The 21,706-nt window shown below is 52.8% G+C and overlaps 1 protein-coding gene across 1 annotated transcript; it reads right to left on the reverse strand.

The window, feature by feature from the left end:
• Positions 1–7,999: 7,999 nt before the first annotated feature.
• NPR1 (natriuretic peptide receptor 1) lies at positions 8,000–20,636 on the reverse strand (the record flags this gene model as incomplete). Its single annotated transcript, XM_084242084.1, has 22 exons — positions 8,000–8,062; positions 8,208–8,299; positions 10,841–10,939; positions 11,028–11,202; positions 11,449–11,517; positions 11,636–11,759; positions 11,848–11,994; positions 12,709–12,877; positions 13,100–13,255; positions 13,494–13,650; positions 13,765–13,836; positions 14,093–14,197; positions 14,576–14,653; positions 14,811–14,885; positions 15,264–15,384; positions 16,535–16,619; positions 16,817–16,952; positions 17,613–17,704; positions 18,073–18,208; positions 18,573–18,686; positions 19,116–19,315; positions 19,928–20,636. 22 exons carry the CDS (start codon positions 20,634–20,636, stop codon positions 8,000–8,002), a joined length of 3,174 nt encoding a protein of 1,057 aa, XP_084098210.1.
• Between the last annotated feature and the right edge of the window lie 1,070 nt (positions 20,637–21,706).

Here is a 21,706-nt window from a genome sequence, read left to right on the forward strand (position 1 = left end):
CAGCAGACCTCTCCTGCCTCGCCTGCTGCTCCCCTCAGCAGTATATTTCAGTAGATCTTCCTGTTCTGTTCCTCACTCTGTCTCTGGTGAATCTTTTCACTCCCTGCATCTCTGGCCTGTACCCCAGCTCTTGTATGCATAAATAAATAAATCTTTTTAAAAAATAAATAAATGAGCTATCAAGCTATGAAAACCCATGCAGGAAACTCATGTGCATATTGTCAAGTGAAAGAAACCAATCTGAAAAGGATACATACTGAATCCAACTTCGTGAATTTCTGGAAAATGCAAAATTGGCGACAATAAGAAGATCAGCGGTTGCCAGGGGCTGGAGGGTGGGGTGGAGGGATGCATAGACAGAGCACTGAGGGTAATTAGGGCAGTGAAAATTCTTTGTTTGGTATGATAATGATAGACACATATCATTGTCCATTTGTCCAGACCCATAGAATGTACAACACCAAGAGTGAACCATCGTGTGACTCATGTACTCTGGATGATAATGATGTATCAGTGTAGGTTTATCAGTTACAAATGTATCACACTGGTGGAGGATATTGAAAACTAGGTCTATATTGTGTGACCTCATGTATATGAAATTCAAAAACACAAGAATCTGGGCATCCCTGGTGGCCTAGAGTTTGAGTTTCAGCACTATCGCCACTGCAGCCTGAATTCCATCCCTGGCCAGGGAGTTACCCCACATATGGCAGAGCAGACCTCTCCTTCCTCACCTGCTGCTCCCCTTTGCAGTGTATTTCAGTAAATCTGCCTGTTCTGTTCCCCACTCTGTCTCTGTTGAATCCTCTCATCCCGCCCCCCCCTCCCCCGCATCTCTGGCCTATGCCTCAGTTCTATGCAAAAATGAATAAAATCTTTAAAAAAATACAAGATAAGGGCCTCCCCTGGTGGCGCAGGTGGTTGAGCGCAGAGCTGTGAAGCTGTCCGCAGCCTCTGCAGCGCCGGTTCATTCCCGGCCAGCGGGAGAGTGTCCCACATGACGCAGCAGACCTCTCCTGTCATGCCCGCTGCTTCCCTCAGCAGTGTATTTCGTCAGTCTGCCTGTTCTGTTCCCCGCTCTGTCTCTGGTGAAGCCTCTTACCCTCCCACGCATCTGGCCTGTACCCCCATTCTTGTATAAATAAATAAATAAATAAATAAATCTTAAAAAAAATACAAGGTAAGACGCAACCTATGAAGCTATCCGCAGCCACTGCAGCATGAGTTCGATCCCTGGACAGGGAGATACCCACATGGCGCAGCAGACCTCTCCTGTCTCTCCCCCTACTCCCCTCAGCAGTGTGTTTCAGTCAATCTGTCTGTTCTGTTCCCTACTCTGTCTCTGGCGAATCCTCTCGCCCTCCCCCCACACCTCTGGCCTGTACCCCAATTCTTGTATGCATAAATAAATAAATCTTTTTTAAAAAATGCAAGAATCTATCTGTGGCAATAGAAATAATAATATTAGCTCTGAGGGATGAGAATTGGGGAGGTATTGATGGGGAAGGGGCATGAAGAAGACTTCAGAAGTGCTGGGGAAAACCATATCTTCACTTGGGTGATGGTATATGACTCATTTGGGTGATGGCGTACACACATGAAAAATTGTTGAGCTGTACAGTTTGCTATAGTAGGTTTTACCTCAATATTTAAAAATGGAGCAAATGAAACTAAACTGAGATACCTCTTTTCATCTGACAAGTTTGAAAATACTTATCAAAATCATAGGGAATTAGTCACACTCATGAATTCTTGGTGGGTGTGCAGATAGGTAAACCCTGTATGAGAAAAGTTTGGCATAGATACAAAAAACCAGGAACTCATATACCCTTTGATATAGTTTGTCACTTGTAGGAGCTTATGCATGAAACATGACATAGATAAGAGATTATACATTAGGTAAAGATATGAGAATAAACATTAGCACATTGTATATAATAGCAAGAAATTGAAATTTTCTTGGTTAATAAATTATGATATGTCCACAAAATTAATACTATACAAATGAAAGAAGAATAAGGAATCTCTTTCTAAAACAATATGGAATAAATTCCAAGAAATATGAGTTAATCAAAATGACATCTTTTGTGTAAGAAAGGGGAAAACGTAACATATATTTGTATATGTCTATGTTCTCATAAAGAAACCTAGGAAGGGGGGGCCTCCTTGATGGTGCAAGGGTTAAATCTCAGCGCTGGGGCCTCCCTGTTGGCCCAAGGGGTTAAGATGCAGCACTATGAAGCTATCTGCAGCCACTGCAGCCACTGTAGCACAAGTTCGATCCCCAGCCAGGGAGCTGACGCACATGGCACAGCAGACCTCTCCTGTCTTGCCTGCTGCTCCCCTCAGCAGTGTATTTCAGTCATTCCTCCTGTTTGCTTCCCACTCTGTCTTTGGTGAATCCTCTCACCCCCCCACCTCTAGCCTCTACCCCAGTTCTTATATACATAAATAAATAAATTTTAAAAAAATAAAGGAATTCTGTTGATTGAAATAGTTCCACCTTCTTCTATCAGAAAGAATAGTCTAGGGGCCTCGCTGGTGTTGCAAGGAGTTAAGCACCGCACTATGAAGAAATCCAGGGCCTCCCCTGGTGGCGCAGTGGTTGAGTGCTGGGCTGCGAAGCTGCCCACAGTCTCTGCAGCACTGGTTTGATCCCTGGCCACCGGTGAGGGTCCTGCATGGCGCGACAGACCTCTCTTGCTGCTCCTGCTGCTCCCCTCAGCAGTGTATTTTGGTCCTTCTGCCTGTTCTGTTCTCCATTCTGGCTCTGGTGAATTCTCTCACCCTCCCGTGCTTCTGACTATGCCCAGTGCTTGTATAAATAAATCTTTAAAAAAAAGAAAGAAATCCACAGCCTCTTCAGCAAGAGTTAGATCCCTGGTCGGCCAGGGAGCAACCCACATGGTGCAGCAGACCTCTCCTGAGTCACCCGCTGCTCCCTCAGCAGTGTACTTCAGTCACTCTGCCTCTTCTGCTCCCAACTCTGTCTCTGGTAAATCCTCTCACCCCCTGCATCTCTGGTCTGTACCCCCCAGCTCTTGTATGCATAAATAAATAAATCTGTAAAAAAAAAAAATAGTCTAATCACAGCCATTCAAAAATAGAATGGTCTTGGTTCCAAGTCCCTGAAAATTTTCCAATTGAACATAGAAGAATGCACAGATATTTAAAAAAAGATTTTGGCCCTGGATAGGCAGTTGGACTACATAACTTCTAAGATTTTCAGATCTTACAAAAACCTGTCACTGAGAGGGTCTAATCAAGTCCTGCATTTCACTTCCAACTATTCTGAGGACATCAGGAGCTTCTTGAATCAAGCGTTAAGTCTGCATAATGTAGACTCTTAATAGCACTAGCGGATACCTAGCTAGTTCTGATTACCTGCCAGTTAGAGTTCTAAGCACATATAGGATGAATTAACTCCTGTAATCCTCAAAACAACCCTATGAGGTAGGTGTTGATATGATCATTCCCAGGTTAACTGAGGCTTAGAGGAAGTGAGGAATTTGCTCAAGGTGAATGGATTATAAGTGGCAGGGCTGGGATTTGAATCCAGGCAGTCTGTCTCCAGAGTTAGCCTTAACTAACATCATCCTGCCTCTCACTTGATAGAGATTTGAAACTGCTCTAGTTCTGAACATAGATCTATGCAGTATTTTGGCCTAGTTCTGGCCTGCTGGGAGTTTGATGGGCTAATACATGCCAAGCCAATTTAATCACAGGACTTATCAACAGCCAAGGTACGTCTCTGTAGCCCACATTTGGAAGTCAAAGCAGAGAGTAAGAGTGGGATAGCCAAGTGAAGTTCAGACAGGGTGTTAAGTGATTAACAGATGTACTTAATTAGTTTTTTTTGTTGTTGTTGTTGGCCATGAACAGGTCCTTAAAAGACAACCAGGGCCTCCCTGGTGGCACAAGGGAGGCTATGAAGCAATCCTCAGAGTTTGATCCCCGGCCAGCCAGAGGGAAACCCATATGGCAAAGCGGACCTCTCCTGTCTCACCCCTTGCTCCCCTCAGCAGTGTATTTCAGTCAGTCTGCCTGTTCTGTTTCCCACTCTGTCTCTGGAGAGTCCTCTCTCAGCTCCCCCCCCCCCCAACTCTGGTGTGAATCCCAGCTCTTCTACACGTAAATAAATAAAACTTAAAAAAAAAAAAAAAAAAGACAACCAGGGCCTCCCTGGTGGTGCAAGGGATTAAGCACAGCACTGTGAAGCCATCCACAGCCTCCGTGGGAGGAGTTTGATCCCCCAGCCTGCCCAGGAGCTACCCATGGCACAGCACACCTGTCCTGTCTCACCAGCTGCTCCCCTCAGCAGTGTATTTCAATCTTCCTGTTCTGTTCCCCACTATGTTTCTGGTGAATCCTCCCACCACCTGCACCTCTGGCCTGTACCCCAGTACTTTATGCATAAATAAATATTGAAAAAAATTAAAAAGTAAAAGACTACCAGTCCAACCACTCTCTGGTGCCAGGCATGTCATAGGGAGGCTGGGTGGGAGGTTTTTCCTATTTGGACCGCCTCTCTAAACTACAGTCAAGAGGGTCTCTGCCCCCCACCTCTCCTTTTCCTATGTCCTCATCCTCCACACCGGCATCCCCACCTCTGCTTTGTGCAACACCAAATTCATCAGCATCCCTAACCTTCATTTGGTGGTAAACACCTCGCCTGGAATTTTACTTTCGTTCCAACTCAATGAGATTAAATCTCCCTGAACAGCATTAGGGTTTATTTTTTTAACAATTTATTTTTATAGCTCCTGTAATTGAACTAAAAAATGATTTTCAGGCGAAACAACAGGCCTCTGCTGCTAATTAGTTCATGGATCTGTCCTGAGAGATATACATCATTCAAAAATGTTATTACTAAAGGTACTGCTATGACAAATAAATTACCCAAGCTCCTTGACATGGAGAAAAGAGTGGGTGGTGGAAGGATATTTGTCTTCAGTCAATTCTATTTTTTTCGAGGCCAGGCCCTTCTGTAGGGCTGGTTGGGTTGGGGTTCCCACAGCTGGATTTCAGCTGGGCTCTCCTATCCCAGCTGGGCTGCTGCCTTCCTTCCAAGCCTGCCCTCCTCTTCCAAGGGTGTCACATGGGCTGATGAGATAATGTATGTGAAAGCCTTTGTCAAGGGCAAGGCAGGATTGAATGCCAATGATTACTGTTGTTATTATTCTTATCATACTCCAGGGAAACCCTATTGCCCCCCACCCCTCCCAGGCCTACTCAGCAGGACAACCCAGGAAACAGGGAGACTAGACTGCCCCTCCCATGTGGGCGGAGGTTCCTGGCACAAATCCCTCTACCCTGCTAGAAGAGGCCTTACTGCTACCCTCTGCCCGCCCCCTACCCTCAGTAATGACTTTCCCAGTTCTTCCTGGCTGCAGGGGTCTTCCTCCGGAAGGAAATCTCCTCAGTTCAGTGAAAGTTCTTGAGCTGCTGAAATCACTGACTCCTGGGGCCTCACCTCACACCCACCCCTCAGCCCCTCCCCTACTAGTGCCCGAGATGGAGCCAGGCTGCCCCGGAAGGATCTGACCGGCAATTTCCTAGAATTGTCTTACTGGAGCTCCTCAGTCCTTCAGCTCCCCGCCAACCCCCCCCCCCCACCTCATCTCTGACAATCTCCCCTCCCCAAAGGCCCAGTCTCTCTAGATATCCCAGCTTCCACCCTGATCTAGCTTCTAAGTCTCCACAGTTCTTTTTAGCATATTATCCACTCTGGTCTGAAGCTGTGTCTCTGATATTAGGAATTGGGGCCTGGAAGGCAACAGAGCCACCAGGGCCCACCAGGAAGTTGAGTATGCTGTGGTTACCAGGGCAACCACCCTTCTGTTAGGCCTTCCCAGAGCTATCATCCCTTATACCAGAGGGTGAGGACTTGAAGGGTCAAGCGCCCACTTTCAATAAATCAGATCTGACTGAGGCCAAAACAGGTGGGTAGGGAGACAGAAAGAGCCACTGGACAGGAGAACAATTTATCCTCTCTTCACCCCTAGACCACCAGCCTGTGTATCAGGGAACAGCATCCTGAAGGCACACCTCCAAGCTCCCCACAGCCCACCCCTACCTCCAGGTCCCACTGGGTGTGGACTCCAGGAAGAGGCTGGGAGGAGGGAGGAGAGCCTTCTGCACTTGATGGATGGCACTGAAGAAATGTCTGGCACTTTCTTTCCCCAGCGGGGAGGTGAAACTGCAGCCACCTCTCCCACGCATTTGCATTCCTGCCTGCCTGCTCAGGCAGGGGGTGGTGTGGGTAAATGAGCAGGGGAAGGAAAGCCCTCAGCCCAGCTGAGAGTCATTTTACAAATTATCACTCTCATTTGTCCACATTGGCATGGGAATGGAGGGGCAAATGGGCAATCCCCTCAACTGAGCTAAAATGGGATCTATATGTTCCCCATCCTTCCTTCCTAACTCCCAGGCATCAAGTGCAGGAGATGCCAGGACTCTGGCTATTCAATTCATCATTATGTTCCTACTGTATGCCAGGCATTGGGTAAGAGAGCAGTTCTCCAAGTGAGGTCCACAGACCATGTGGCCCACGACCCTTTCAGGGGATGGATGAGGTCAAAATGATTTTTCTGAACACACTAATACACTATTTGCCTTACTGACTGGTTGACATTTGCACTAATGATGCCAAAGCCACGTGGGAGGGAGGGTGGTGGTAGAGATGGTGGTTAAACTGCTGGCATCTCAGCATAAATGAAGGCAGTAGCACCAAAGTAGCCATTGTATCCTTCATTATTAATCACTGGCAGCAAAAAAAAGGAAAAGCCAGTTTCTCAGGATAAATCAGTAAAAACGTATCCATGTGGGATGGCTTTATTATAGACACTTTAAATGTATTAATAAGGATTTGTTTTCATTTCTAATATGGCATATATCAATAGGTGTAACCCACATAAACAAAGCTCTTTGGGCCTTAAATCATTCTTTAAGGGTGTAAACTGGTCCTTAGATCAAAAGTGTCAGGGAGGCTGAAGTAATTCACAGACTGTTACCTAGGCACCCCAAAATTGAGGGGGAACTGCAGCCCTCTTCAGATATTGCTTTCTGTCTTCTTTGAAGTAGAAGTTGGAGAACATGGCTGTTTCCCAGCAACCCTCTCCCTCAAGAGGAGACACTGTTGGGCCTCCCTAGTGGTGCAAGGGGTTAAGCACAGCACGGTGCAGCTGTCTGCAGCATCTTCTGCAGCAGCATGAGTTCGATCCCCCAGCCTGAGTTTGATCCTGCCAAGGAACCACCCACCTGGTGCAGCAGACCTTTCCTGTCTCACCCGCTGCTCCCCTCAGCAGTGTGTTTCAGTCAGTCTGCCTGTTCTGTTCCCCACTCTGTCTCTGGTGAATCCTCTCTCACCTCCCCTCCACACCTCTGGCGTGTACCCCAGTTCTTGTATGCATAAATCAATAAATCTTTAAAAAAAAAAAAAAAGAAGAGACACTGTCATTGGAATAAAGACTTTAATGGTCTCTGCTCACAGGAGAAGCAAGGCACACAGGCCCGAACCCTTCTGTGTCGCTCCTCTTCTCCCTGTGCACTGTATCCAATATTGGGCAGTAGAGGACAGAGGTCTGTTTGTGGCCTATGTGGACTCCCCCACCCCCTATATTCATCCTCGAGTCCCTTTTCCTATTTCCCCAAAGGTGGCTCTTTCCCCTCCCCAGAGAAGTCACAGTGTAGGGGGCTGAGGGCACTGGGAGGGGCAGGGACAGGGCAGGAGGATCCAGGAATCTATACCCCAACCTGGCCAGAGCCAGGGTAGAGAGGGCACCTATGCCCAGGTGTGTGGCACTGGGCGCTGTGGTCCAGTCCTGTGAACTCCAAGTTTATCCCCCACACAGTCCTCTTTCAGAGGTAATATCTGGGGTCAGCACAGCTGAACTGCTCAAACCACTTCTCCGATCCGTTGGCAAAGGTGGGGCTGCTGTGGGCGAGGCTAAGGTGTAGCACAGGGAAGGACATGTAGAAGGCCAGGACTGGAGGCAGGTCAACCTCGAGTGCTACTGCCTCGCTCCCCCAGGAGCCAGTAGGTTCGAATTTTGCCTTTGCCCTGGAGGGAAAAGAAGAGGAAAATGAGGAGGAGGCTGGGGTGGGGAGTGGCACACATGCTTTCCCAAATCAGACGAGAGGCCTAGGATGGAAATGGAGGTGGTGGCTTGAGAAGGGACCCAGAGGGTAGGGGATTCCTACTCCACCTTCATTTCAACATCCCCTCGAAGCTCCAGGTCAAAACCACCAAGCTCCTCCAGGACAGCCTTGGTCTCAGAAGATAAGTGGATCTTCAGGGCTGGGCAGGATAAAGGAGAAGAAATGAGGGTGATGGAAGCCAGAGATGGGAGCAAGAGAAATCAGGGACTGTGGGGGTTGAAAGATGCTCTCCTGCCTTCCTTATGGACCATGAAGCTTCCTAATTCAGAGTCCTACCCCTCCTTGTGAGGCCTGGAGGCCACTCCCCGAACTCTGCAGCTGTGTCATTCAAGGGGTAGGTCTGCAAGATACCATGGTTGGTCACATGTGACTTTTTTTTTTAAGATTTATGTATTTATGCATACAAGAACTGGGGTACAGGCCAAAGATGGGGGGGGGAGTGAGAGGATAATACCAGAGGCAGAGCAGGAAACAGAACAGGCAGATTGACTGAAATCCACTGGTGAGGGGAGCAGTGGGCAAGGCAGGAGAGGAGAGGTCTGCTTCGCCATGTGGTCTCTCCCTGGCCGGCTGGGGATCGAACTCCTGCTGCAGAGGCTGCTGATTGCTTCACAGTATGGTGCTTAATCCCTTGAGCCACCAAGGAGGCCACAAGTGACTGTTTAAATGTAAATGATTATTGGGCTTCCCTGGTGGTGCAAGGGGTTAAGTGGCAGCAGCATGAAGCAATCCATGAAGCAATCCGAAGCCACTGCAGTATGAGTTCCATCTCTGGCCAGGGAGGTGATGCACATGGTGCAGCGGACCTCTCCTGTCTTGCCTGCTGCTCCCCTCAGCAGTGTATTTCAGTCAGTCTGCCTGTTCTGTTCCCCACTCTGTCTCTGGTGAATCCTCCCACCACCTGCACCTCTGGCCTGTACCCCAGTTCTTGTATTCATAAATAAATAAATCTTTAAAATATTTAAATGATTATCAACTAAATACAGTTAAATGTCTCAGCTGCACAGTCACATTGCAAGTGATCAATAGCTCCCTGTGATAGAAGCTACCATGTTGGGCCTGCAGATTATAGAATGTTTTCATCATTTCAGCAGTAAGTTTGTCTGGACAGTCCTTCAAGAGCATCACCAAGCTCCAAAATATCATAGAGGTTAGGTGCTCTGTCTTAAAGAATCCTAGCATGAATGGAGAAGTAATCTAAGCTCTCTATGCTTCACTTTCTTAGTTTGTAAAATGCAGATAGCAACAGCACCCATCTCAAGCCTTTTTGTGAGGATTAAATTTAACATTCATAAAGTATTACAGCAGAGCCTAGCACTTCGGAAGCACTGATACACTTATTGTTCTCACTGTTCTTTATCCCAATACCCTCATTTTATGGCTGAGGGAGCTGAGGCCTAGGAGACATTGCCCCAAGCTGCTAAGGTCAGACCCAGACCTCCCTACTCCTGGACTCAGCATTCCCCACCCATAGTTGGCCTCCCTCTGAGCTGAACCCTACGTTTCTGGGTCTGCATCAAGCAGCCTTGTTCTAAACCATTTCTGAGGATGTGCTCCTTGAGGAATGGGCCCTGGTGAGGAGCTTTCTCCTACCCAGACAGCCCTAAATACAGAAACCTGGGAGCATCTGCTGAGCCAGGATCCCTTTGGGCTCCCAAGTAGCTCTCCCCCCATGAGGCTTGAATGGGGTCCACATGGGGCCTGTTTATCTGGATGGTCTTAGTATCCCAGGGCTTGGTGCTCAGGCAGTGACTCATTGTTTATTGAATTGAATTGTTTTGAATACAGCAGGAGGGTAGAAGATCAATGGGAAGTAAGACCAAGGAATAGGTGGGAGCAGGCCTTTGTTAGGTATCACCAGCTTGCTGGAGGCTAGGTTGGTTTTTTCCACAACTCAGGGACAGGCACTATTTTACAGATAAAGAGCTGAAGCTCAGGGACTCCCTGGTGGTGCAAGGGGTTAAGTGTCAGCACTGTAAGCTGTTGGCAGCCACTGAAGCATGAGTTTGATCCCTGAGGCCAGGGAGCTACCCACATGGCACAGCAGACCTCTCCTGTCTCACCCGCTGCTCCCCTCGGCAGTGTATTTCAGTCAGCCTGCCTGTTCTGCTCCCCACAACTTCTCTGGGGTAGCTTCTCACTCCCTGCATCTCTGGCCTGTACCCCAACTCTTGTATGCAAAAATAAATAAATCTTAAAAGGAAAAAAAAAGAGCTGAAGCTCAGGAAAGTTGAATGATAGTTCCATCAGTCAGATTATATGGCTTTTTCATATAACTCTTATGAGGAAGATCTTTTATCCTCATTTTACAGGTGGGGGAAATTGAGGCTCAGGGAGCATACCAAATGGACACAACTGTGTTGGCAGTGGAGCTGAGATTCACAGCCCTGGGATACTCTGAAGTCCTTTTCCCACACCAAAGAGGGAGTAGGGGGCCACCAAAGGGTTTCCTGCTGGGAAATACTGAACACTGGTGCAGAAAGACTTGTCAATCATTTGCAAGGTGGCACAGCAAGGATCCCAGTCTGATTAGATTTGAAGGGATCTGCCCACGGGAGCCTTTAGAAGGAAGCCTGGGAGCAGCTGGAACCGGGTGGGAAGGGCACAAGTGGGTTACCTAGAGGGCTCCCCCACTACAGCTCCTCTGCTCTGCCCACCCCGTCCAGGAGAGACACTCTACCTTCTCCGTTAGACTCCATTCTCGAGGCCGTGTTGACCGTGTCCCCAAAGAGACAGTAACGCGGCATCTTCAGCCCCACCACGCCAGCACACACCGGCCCTGCAGGGAGGGGCAGCCCTTTAGCCGGGGGAGTGGGGGTTCGGGCGCGCTCGGGAGAGGCCCCGCCCCGCCCCGTCGGCGGCCTCACCGGTGTGGATGCCGATGCGTAAGCGCAGCTGCTCCCCGGGCCGGTGGCGGATGCGGAAGGAGCGCACGGCCTCCAGCAGCGCCAGGGCCATGCGGGCCACCTCGCGGGCGTGCAGCCGCCCGTTCCGCACCGGGAGTCCTGACACCACCATGTAGGCGTCGCCGATCGTCTCCACCTGTGAGGACCGCGAAAGGGTGGGGGGGCGGGGAACGCGCGGGGCCGGCACTTTCTCTGGTCTCCAGCCTCGGTCTCCGCTCCTCCCCCGCCCCCCACCCCCCACCCCGCGCTGTTTCTGCTCCAGGTCCCAGGGTCTCTCTGTGACAGTGTCAGCCCGTGACCTTTGGACACCTTCCTCACGACTCTGCCACTTTACTCTTCATTTATTTCTGATGTCCAGCTGTGTGTACTTTGCCATTCTCACCTTGTACACGTCAAAGTTGTCTATAACCGCGTCAAAGCAAGTGTACAGGTCATTGAGCAGGGTCACCACCTGGAAGGAAAAGGACTCGGTGGGGGGGAACGCAGAGCCAGAAGACAGGCTGATTAATGGAGATGGTAAACCTAGCACACTTGCCTGCTCCCACCCCTGTGGCTGGGCCCCAATTTACCTGCATGGGGGTGCTCTCTGCTGACAGTGCTGTGAAACCCACAATGTCACTGAAGTAGATGGTAACGCTGTCAAAGGCTTCTGCTTGGACCGTCTCCCCACGTTTCAGCTGCTCAGCCACTGAGCTGCGGGGTCAGGGACAGTGGGGGGGGGTCGGGTGAGGTGGGGCTGGGACAGGGGTGGGGTGAGCAGACCTGGGGCAGGGGCACTTACTGAGGCAGGATCTGGTAGAGCAGGGCCTCCGCCTTGCGCTTCTCCTCCAGGTAGGCCTGGGTGCGTTCCTCCACCAGCTCCTCCAGGTTGTTGGCGTACTGCTCCATGCGTGACAGCAGGTTGTCCAGGATGTTGCTGCTGTTCTCTCTGGGGGAGAAGGGGTGGTTAGGGTAGGGGTGGTGAGAAGGGAACAGCACCCTGGCTTGGAAGTGTCCACCCCACCCAGGCTTCAAGTCATCCTACCCCCTATCTCCACTGGGCTCCCAGAGAGGGTCAGGGTTTGGGTCACAGCAGGATGGGGATGGCAGGGGAAAAGGGTGGGAAGAAAGTTCCGTTCATCAGGGAGACCCCAGGATCAGGTAAGAAGCTTCAGGTGTATTGGATATTTTGTTCATCTGTGTCTCACATGAGTGAGTTGGAAGGAGCGAGAGGAAGTGGGAGGACTGGGAGGCAGTGAGAACAGAGCGAGGGCACACAGCCAGCAGAAGGATCTGGGGGAACTGGGCTCAGGGTCCCCACTGGGAAAGGGAGATAAAAGGGCTGTGGTGGAAACCCCTGTGGAGGGCACAGATACTATAGAGGGGCCAAGCAGGAGCTCCCTTTACTCTGCATACCACTGAAGACTAGGGGACTGCACAGGAAGGATCAGGGGAGGTGACAGTAGAAGAGAGGAGTATGAGAGGTAGGGGCCTATGAGGACAGCTGGGTCAATTTTCATAAAGGTGGATGTGGGGCTAGGGTGGGCTGGGGTGGATTATATATGGCCCTGTGAGGGGGCTCCCTCCCCTCCGCCACTAGAGGATAAGAGTTAATAATGAGGTACAGAGTGGCTGTCGGGAGCGGGGAGGCTGGGCTAGTGACCTGTTGAACTTGCGCAGCATCAAGCGGATCTGCTGGAAGGGGGGCCGCTCCTGTGGGTCCTCAGCCCAGCAGCGCTGCATCAAATGCCCCAGCTCCTCCAGGTGACTCTGCAGGGCCAGGGAGGGCCGGAAGGGGGGCTGCTCTCCCCGAGTCACACGCTCAATGATCTCTGTGGGGTGGGGGGACAGGGACTGAAGGCTGGAGTTGACCAAGGAAATCCAGGGCAAGGGCATGGGCAGGGGAGCCTGAGGGTGCTAGACCACTCCTGCATCAGGGTCCCTGGCAGCAGGGACCACGGGGTGGTGGCTGAGCCACATTCCAGTGGGAAGATTTGGCCTTTCCAGGGTGTTTCCTGGGCTGGGGCTAGTTGGGATTCTGGTGGGGCACTCACCTTTAGGGCTAAGGTCCAGACCTTCCACATGGAAGACACCACTCCTCAGGGCAATCTCCTGAAGGATGATCCCAAAGCTGTAGATGTCACCTGCCTGGGAGCCCTGGGCAGGAGGTGAGGCCATCCGCAGGAGTTCAGGGGCGGTCCACAGCTTTTCTGTGAATCAGAAAAGTCACAGGATGAAGGGCTCCAAATCTCAGGAATGAGGGGAATGAAGTCCTAGAGGATGCAGCTGGCACCATTCTGGGACCTTCACCTCCAGTGCTGGAGCTGGAAGAGGACTGGAGACTGCTCGGGGCAACTTCCCTTTCTACTGAGGGCCTGGCAGAGGCCAGGCAGCAGTCTCCAGTCTGGGCTGTGCTGGATGGTGTTAGGGGTCAGAGTGGGGGCTCACTGGCATAGAGGTTGTGTCCTTCCTCAGACTCCGGATCTCTGAAGCTCTCCAGCCCATAGTCAGTGATCTTGAGCACAAAGCGCCCGTCTACCACACAGTTGGATGACTTGAGGTTCCCGTGGGAGCAAATGGCTCCATTGTGCAAGAACAGCATGCCCTGGGAAATTTGGGGATGCAGGGGTCTGGGTTTGAGTGGGACCTACAACCACAGCCAGAGGAGAAGCATGCCTGACCCCTCCCCCACACAGCCAGTAGGCCTTCTGGGCCTTACCTTGACGATGTCATTAGTGAGAGAGTACCGGAACATCCAGTCCAGTGTGATGCTCTCGTTTTCCAGAATGTCCTGCTGGCACACTGACAGTCAGACCTGTACCCTGCAGACTCCCCCAGGAGGAGGGGTGCAAGGGTCCTACCAACGTAAACTGGCAGAACAGGACAAAGTTTTGGATTTATTCTGATGCCACCCCCCCACACACACACACTTCTAATAATGGGGCAAATAAAGGTCAGAAAGTGGGCAAGGTTGGCTGGGGTCATGTAGCTAGTTAGGGGCAGAGCCACAGCTAGACCCTGGCTTCCTGACCCCTTTGTCCCCTCACCTGCAGGCTCCCGCGGGGACAGTATTCCGTGAGGATACAGATGTTGGGGGGGTCAGTGCAGGCACCCACAAACCTGGTCAGGTGTTCATTCTGCACATCTCGCATCTGCAGATAGGAGCCATCACCAGGAGACCTCACATCTCACAAAGATGCCCCCCCCCCACCCTCAAGGACCTTCACTTCTTAACTCCCCACTCATTCTCTGCAGATATTCTAGGACCTTCCTTGGTGATTCCCACCATGTTCTTTATCCCCCTCGCCCCCAGAATCTGCTCCCCATTCCCTCTGTGTCCTAAGCCCTCCAGCCCCCAGGGACATCAAGGATGACCCCTTGGGGACCTTCCTTCAGGATTTGTCCAGTGTCTGTTCTCCCATCCACAAATCCTACCCACAGGAGTCCACAGTGCCTCCCCTTTCCTAGGATACCTGGAGGCCCCCACCCTGGTACCCTTCCTCTGGCCCCTGCCTCATGCCCCACATTACATGCTTCAGTTCAAACAGGACTTTTCGTGTCAGTTCAATGCGCTTTCGGTTCACATGTTTCACAGCCACGAGGTTGCCCTGGGCAAGGCATGGAGACTGTCACTGTGAGGAGATGGCCAGTGTCCCTGGAACCCGCCAGCCACCCCCGCCAGCCCCACCTCCTAGGACCCACTCAGTCCTCTGCCAGAGCACACCCCTGCCCAGTGCAGAAGGCCAGCGGTCTCCCCAGGCCCACCTTATAATACGCTGTCTTGGCAAAGACTTGGAATTGGCCTTCTGTGGTGAGCAGGGAACCATAGTTGGATCCTCTCTGAAGGGAGGGAGAACAGAGTGGGGATCAGCCCTGGGCATAGCTCTCCAGCAGGCCTGCTTGAGCTCCGCGGCCTTCATGAGCCTGCCTCACCTTTGTCACTTTATTTCTCATTCCACATTCATTTAAAAAAAGAAATCCTCTCCTTGATACTGAAAAACATATTTTCATATATACTATCTTTGAAAGAGCCCTGTGAGGGAGGCTCTGTGGACGTAATCTTTATCTGAGGTAGTCTCAGAGAGGGAATCTGACCCACGTAAGGCCACACAGCAAGTGAAGGCAGACCTGGGACTAGAACCCTGCTCATACCCTATCGGTTGGGCACTGTCGGCCCCCACCCCATGACCAGCTGTGCCCCAACCCCCATCTTCTTACCCCACTCAGGGTCAGCCGACTGCCCGCACTCCGGAGGTGCCTCTCCAGGCTGCTGGGCTGCACGTCCTCCCAGCGCACCCGCCACAGCTCTGAGGCCAGTTCCTTCTCTAGCTGCATCTTCCTGGGCATGAAACCTGCATCTGAGCCCATGTCTGAGCCCCTGACCCAGGGCCCTGGGGCCACTGCATGTGCTAAGGACACCCACTGCTAATGCCAAGAGAGGGTGGGAGAATTATGTCCTCTGGGTTTGGTGAGATTCTGCCTCACTGGGGACCTTGGGTTGGTCACTTCACTGAGTCTCATGTCTTCGTGTTCAAATGTCCTCATTTGGATATTGGGGACCTTAGTATTTATTTCAAATTCTTGTTATAAGGATGAAAAGAGGGGCCTCCCTGGGGGTGCAAGGGGTTAAGTCTCAGCACTATGAAGCCACTGGCAGTCACTGTAGCATGAGTTCTATCCCCCGTCAGGGAGTTACCCATATGGCGCAGCAGACCTCTTCTGCCTCACCTTCTGCTCCCCTCAGCAGTGTGTTTCAGTGGATCTGCCTGTTCTGCTCCCCACTCTGTCTCTGGTGAATCCTCTCACCTCTCCATACCTCTGGCCTATACCCCAGCTCTTGTATGTATAAATAAATAAATCTTAAAAAAAGAATGAAAAGCACTAGCCAATTTATTTCTATTCCTTTTCTCCTCAATAAACTTTTTCTTTCTCTAAACCAAAAAACAAACAAACAAAACCTAAAGTGTGTGGAAATGCCTGGAATATAGTATGTGCTCAACCAGTATCGATTTCCTTCCTTTCCTCCTTGCTTCCCTCTGCAGTAAACTGCACTTTCATTCCAACCTCCACCAGAAGGCAGGAAGGGGGTTCCTTTGTGTCTCTCCTTTGCTCAGGTTCTACCTGAGACACACAGGGTCAGCTGAAACACAGACCCAAAACCAAAGATTTTGAACCATTGCTTCCTACCCAGTCCTGGAGTAGGAAGAGAGGATAACCCAGTCCGCAGGCTTGAACCCACATCCCTGATACCACTCCCCAGCTGCTCTGCTCTTTCTGGCCCACCTTTCTGGCCCACCTAGACCCTTCCCAGCCACCCCTATTCTGTTCACCCCTCCTCCTCTCTTCCCGGGCTTTAACGCTTCTTAGTCACTCTTTCTCCTGCTGTCCCTTTACCCATTCCTCCTTCCCTCTGGGTCCCTGCCACCTCCTCTGCTGTTGGTTCTCTGGATCTCCCCAGCCTTGCTCACCACCCTTAGCCCAAAGCTTACCTGTATATAAAGAAGGAGACAATCAGAAAGCTGAGCAGAGAGAGGCTGCCCACCAAAGCCAGCACTTCTAGGGTGGAAAAGTGGTCTGCAGGAGAGAGTCCAAGTTGCAACAAGAGAGATTTTGGTTAGATAACAGGAGGAAGAACTTTCTAGTAGTCAATCAATGAACAAGTATGATGGATGAAGAGAAGAAAAAGTCAGAATTTCTTGCAAAAACCCTCATTTCGGGGGAGGAAGACACAGTGTCTCCAGAATGGAGCCCAGGAAGGTCAGGGCAGTCACCTTGGTTGCAGGCCGGGTCCTCATTATCAAAGCCGCATTTGGGGACGTCAGGAGGTGGGTATCCCAGGGGCCAGTTCAGTTCGTGTCCTGACATGGCCACCAACTCTTGGGAAGTCCCGTTGTAGTTCAGAACAACCTATGGGAGGCAGATGGGTGGGCAGGTAAGGTCCTGGGGATGGCCTCCTGTCCAGTGGAGCAATCCTGTCTCCCATCACCGCTTTCAGGGTCTGTATCTGGGCTGTCAAGTATTTCCCAATGCAACTGGATACAGAGAACCCTCACAGCCACGCCCCATGTTATTAAAGTGGGAAAAACTTACAACTGCTCAAGAGTTTTATATATTGGGTTGAAGAAAATGGACAGTGTTCTCAGTTCACATTCCTGGGCCTAATCATGTACCCCCTCCTCTAGGAAGCCTTCCCTGAATGATCTGCTTAGCCTCAATCCCTTCCTGTTCCTGATGCACTTTGGAATGCATGATGTGCATTTATGTTGACTCTGAGTTGGCCTGTCTCTGCTCGGACAGGAGTCCTGCCTACCTCAGGAGACATGGGGCTTCTTCAGGACAGGGCAGTGCTCCTCCCTCCAAAATGGAGTTCCCCAAAGGTAATGCCTACGAGTCCCTGTCATTCTGATTGCCCCATCAGACCACAGCTGGGTCTCTTATCAGGGCTTTTCATGAGTGACCATGGTAGGGGTGACTACAGACTAACAGATGCCCTGGCATGGCTGTGGGGGGAGATAGGAGGGTGAGATGTCATTCCCAGTTGGCGCTGTCTTCTCCACTCAATCTTACCCTGAAGGCACCAGTCTCAGGGTCCATATCCCAGAGAGAGAAGTCAGTCTCCCTATCTCCATTGCTGTCCATCATCAAGTGTCCTGTCACTCCTGTGGACATGGAAGAAGATGGCTGTGTTCTGAGCTCCCAACCTCATGTCTATCCTTTGATCTTTTCCTCCAAACATATATAATGTATGTAATATTTTATATATGTGTATATTTTATACATAATAATATAACATTAATATATAAAAGGGACAAGATTTCAGCAGCAGAAATGATTGGGGGTTAGGATTGGACACTTAGGAGGTCTTCTTGATGGAACTTGGGAGACAGGGGAAGGAGGGCCTACGGGAAATTGTGAAGGCTTTTTGTGAGGACAGGGGTGTGGGCAAGCGACCTCTCTGCTGCAGGAGCAGAGGCCTTCTACTTGGGGCACCCCACGGCATTCCATTCCGGCCTTTCTGGGTACTTACCTTGGAAGCTTCGGTTCCACATCCGCTGAGTGATGCCCTCCCCATCGGTAACAGTGCCCCCATGTGCCAGGGTCTCTGCCACTGCCTGGACATAGAGCAGGAGCCCATCGTGAAAGGATGCTGGAATGGTGTTCACCTGCAGGGCAAGCAGAACGTGGCTGGGCAGTGGAGGAAGAGCGCAGAGCAGGCACTAGGGAATGGGAAACAGTGGGAGCTTGGAGGAGGATGGGAGAAGACGCCCCACACGACAAAGAGATTTTACTATGTATAAGATGACACCGTTTCTGACTCCTCCTTGGCAAATAGGACAAGACTTATCATCCCCATGAGGGGATGAGGACCGGATGAGAGTCCTGATGTGAATAATGCATCAGGAGAGGGAGGGGCACAATGGGGAGGGAACAAAGGGGAAGCCTGGCAATACTGGCACAGAAGAGGACAGAGGGCCATGGAATGGGGACTGGAGGTCCAGGCTGGGGAGTCCCCCACCCCCTTCCTACCAGGCCATCCTCCACGGTGAAGTTGAACTGTTCTTGGGCCAAACGTTTTAGCTGCTTCAGGAATTCCAAGTACTCAGGATTTTCCGGCTCTTTATAAGTAATAATTTTGGCTGCCTGAGGAAGGGGTAGGTGGAGAGGGGAGAGCTGGTTGCTGACTCTTTGACCTCCCAGTGTCCTGGGGTCCACTTCCCAGAGTGGCATTTCTGCTTAGCTCAAGGTCAAAGTGGATCCTAGATCGTGTGTGTGGTGGTGCCTGCTTCATGCCAGGGGAGTCAGAGTGGTGACTTTCCAAGTCTGTTAGTTTGTAAGAGGGCGGTCCTGCTGCCAGTCCATTCTCTTATCTTTTTCGTTTCCTGGCTTTAAAGTCCCCTGGCCCTCTCTACACCCCCCACTCCAGTACCCTGCCCTTTATCATCTAACTCCCTGTGAGCATCCAGAACCTCTTTTCTGGAATCCTTTCAGACACAGAGGGACCCGGTGCTCAGAAACTATATTCCACCAGCTCAGAGTCCCACAACCTGGACATCCAAGCTGGACACTCACCCGAAAGGCCTGATGGGCACTGACATCCTGCCCATCCCCTCTCTCCCAGGGTCTGCGGGGAGCAAGGCCATGTGCACCTTGCAGGCTTTGCCCAAAGAGGTCCAGGTGGAAGAACACATACTCTGCCCCGCTCAGGCCAACTTCCAGGGCCACCAGCATCAGGGTTCTGAAGACATCTGGGGAGCTGCAGATGTAGATAACTGGAACAAAAGGGGGTCAGAGAGAGAGAAGACTAAATTGGGGGGGTGGGAGTGGGTAGTGGGAAGCTGCGCATCTGGGGAAGGTAGATCAGGGACCCGGCGGTGGTTTAAGTGGAGCTGGCTTGGTCTAGGCTGTGGCAGAGGAAGAGAAGGGTGGGAAGAGGTGGGAGGCACAGGAGGGAGGAGCAGAGATAGGGAGAGTGGGGACAGCAGAGTGGCAGGTGGGGTCCACGGGGGAGGGAGAATAGGGGCCAGCTGGAGAGGCCCTGAAGAGGCGAGAAGTGCAGCGGAGGGGAGGAGGCTGTTGGAAAGAGAGAGAAAATGGGTGGAGAAGAAAAAGGCTGGGATCCAAGCCAGAGACCTACTAAGTGTCAGGGTGGCAGCAGGCATTGTCTCCCTCCTGCTACCACCCGGGGGTCCAGTGGGGAAGAGGTAGAACTGAAGAGGGGGAGGGGGTAGAGAAAGAAAGGGAAGCGCAAACTCAGGTAGAAGAAGGCTAAGGCAGGATGGAGGAACCAGACCACTCAGACCGCGAGGAGGGAGACGTCCCGGGTCTGGGACTGGTGGGGAAGGCTTTGGGGCCCAGCGGCGGGGCCGGAGGCCGCCTCTCACCTCGGCCTTTGCGCCGCACGGTCAGCAGCAGCTTGGCGTAGTGGTCGTGGTCTCCCTCGGCGAACTCCAGGTGGTCCACGGTGATGTTGAGGCGGTCGCTGACCCGCATGTACAAGCCCTCCACTACGAAGAAGCAAGGCTGGTCGTCGCCGGGGCGGTAGGCGTAAAGCACCAGCGCCTGGCGCTCCCAGCCCAGCCGTCGGTGCAGCGCCGCCACGAAGTCGCCGAGCTTGGCGTGGCTGGGCCCCGCGCGGGTGGTCAGCGCGTACTCGCCCTTGGCTCCGAAGCCCAGCGCCGGGGCGCCCGCGGTCAGCAGCGGCACTCGCCAGTGCGCGGTGAAGCGTCCCACGGGGGCGGCGGCGTACACGCACCCCGGGCCCAGGAACACCGCCGGGTTGTGCTCCCACTTGAGGTCCACCGCGGCCAGGGGCGCGGCGGTGTCCGAGCAGACGCCCAACGCGTTCTCGCTGCTGCCCAGCACGGTGCGGACTGTCCAGCCAGGCAGCAGGTCGGGCCGTGCCCTCATCGCGGCCAGGGCCAGCTCCACCGCCGGTCCCACGCGCGCCCATGACCAGGGGTACGAGGTGTTGGCCAAAGGCAGCACCACGGCCACCGTCAGGTTGTCCGCGCGGCTGCCCGGGAGCAGCAGCAGCAGCGGCGGCAGGAGCAGGAGGTGGCGGGCGCCGGCGGGGCGCCCCGGGCGCGGCATGGCCTCAGCGGGCACCACGGCGGGCGAGCGCGCGTACCATGGCCACTCGGGCCCCTCGGGCTGGGCGGCGGGTCCCGGCAGCGGGCGCACCCCAGTGGGAGGCGGGAGGAGCAGGGCAGGGGCGATTCCCGGGGTAGGGGGGAGGATGCAGTCCCCTCTAGCTGCGACGGTCGGAGCCAGGAGCGCGAGCGGTGCGCGAGGGAGGGGTGCGCCTAGGGCGCGGGGTGCAGGTGGGCGCAAGAAAGAGGAAAAAGAGATCGCCGGTGCCAAGAGGCCCCGACGTGTGTGTGTGTGTGTGTGTGTGTGTGAGAGAGAGAGAGAGAGAGAGAGAGAGAGAGAGAGAGGGGGGTCCTGATCTTGCGCGGGGAGAGTAGGATGCGAGAGGGCGCCGGGAGGGAAGCGCAGAGTGAGCGCTGGCGTGCGTGCGCGCCCGCCCCAGGGAGTGTGCCAGAAGGGGCGTCCGGCCGGCCCTAGCCTTCGGACTCTCCGGGGGGTGGGGGTGGGGGTGGGGGTGGGGGTGGGGGTGGGGGTGGGGGCTGGGAGGACCGGAGTCGAGCTCCGAACCCTCCCTCCCGGCCTCTTCCCCTCCCAGACTCGGTGACCGAGAGCCAATCCTGGATCTTTAACTCCTACCTCCCCGCCCCGAAGTCTCGGGCTCACCTCGCCGCCTTCCCCTTCGATCTTCTACTCGCTTTTCCCCCTTGCAGAAGCTGCACCCGCCGAGGGGGCTTCCCCACAGGGGTGAGGAGGAGAACTGAAGAGGCCTGTGTGGGTTAGCCACGAGGCGGGGGCATCTTGTCCCTCACCTCCAACCTGGTTACAGCCTGTGTGTGTGTGTGTGTGTGTGTGTGTGTGTGTGTGTGTGAGAGAGAGAGAGAGAGAGAGAGAGAGAGAGAGAGAGAGAGAGAGAGAGAGAGAGAGAGAGAGAAGAGCTGGGATCTTGACAGGAAAAGGTGTGAGATTGTGGCTGTGGACGTGTGTGTCTGGGGTTGGGCTGGAGGGTGATGGGTTTCTGGAAAAAGCGTCAAAGTAGGTGAGCTCAGGGTCCCCAAGGCCGAGTCCACCTAGGA

The sequence above is a fragment of the Talpa europaea genome, assembly GCF_964194135.1.
Source record: "Talpa europaea genome assembly, chromosome: 9".
Lineage (NCBI taxonomy): Eukaryota > Metazoa > Chordata > Mammalia > Eulipotyphla > Talpidae > Talpa > Talpa europaea.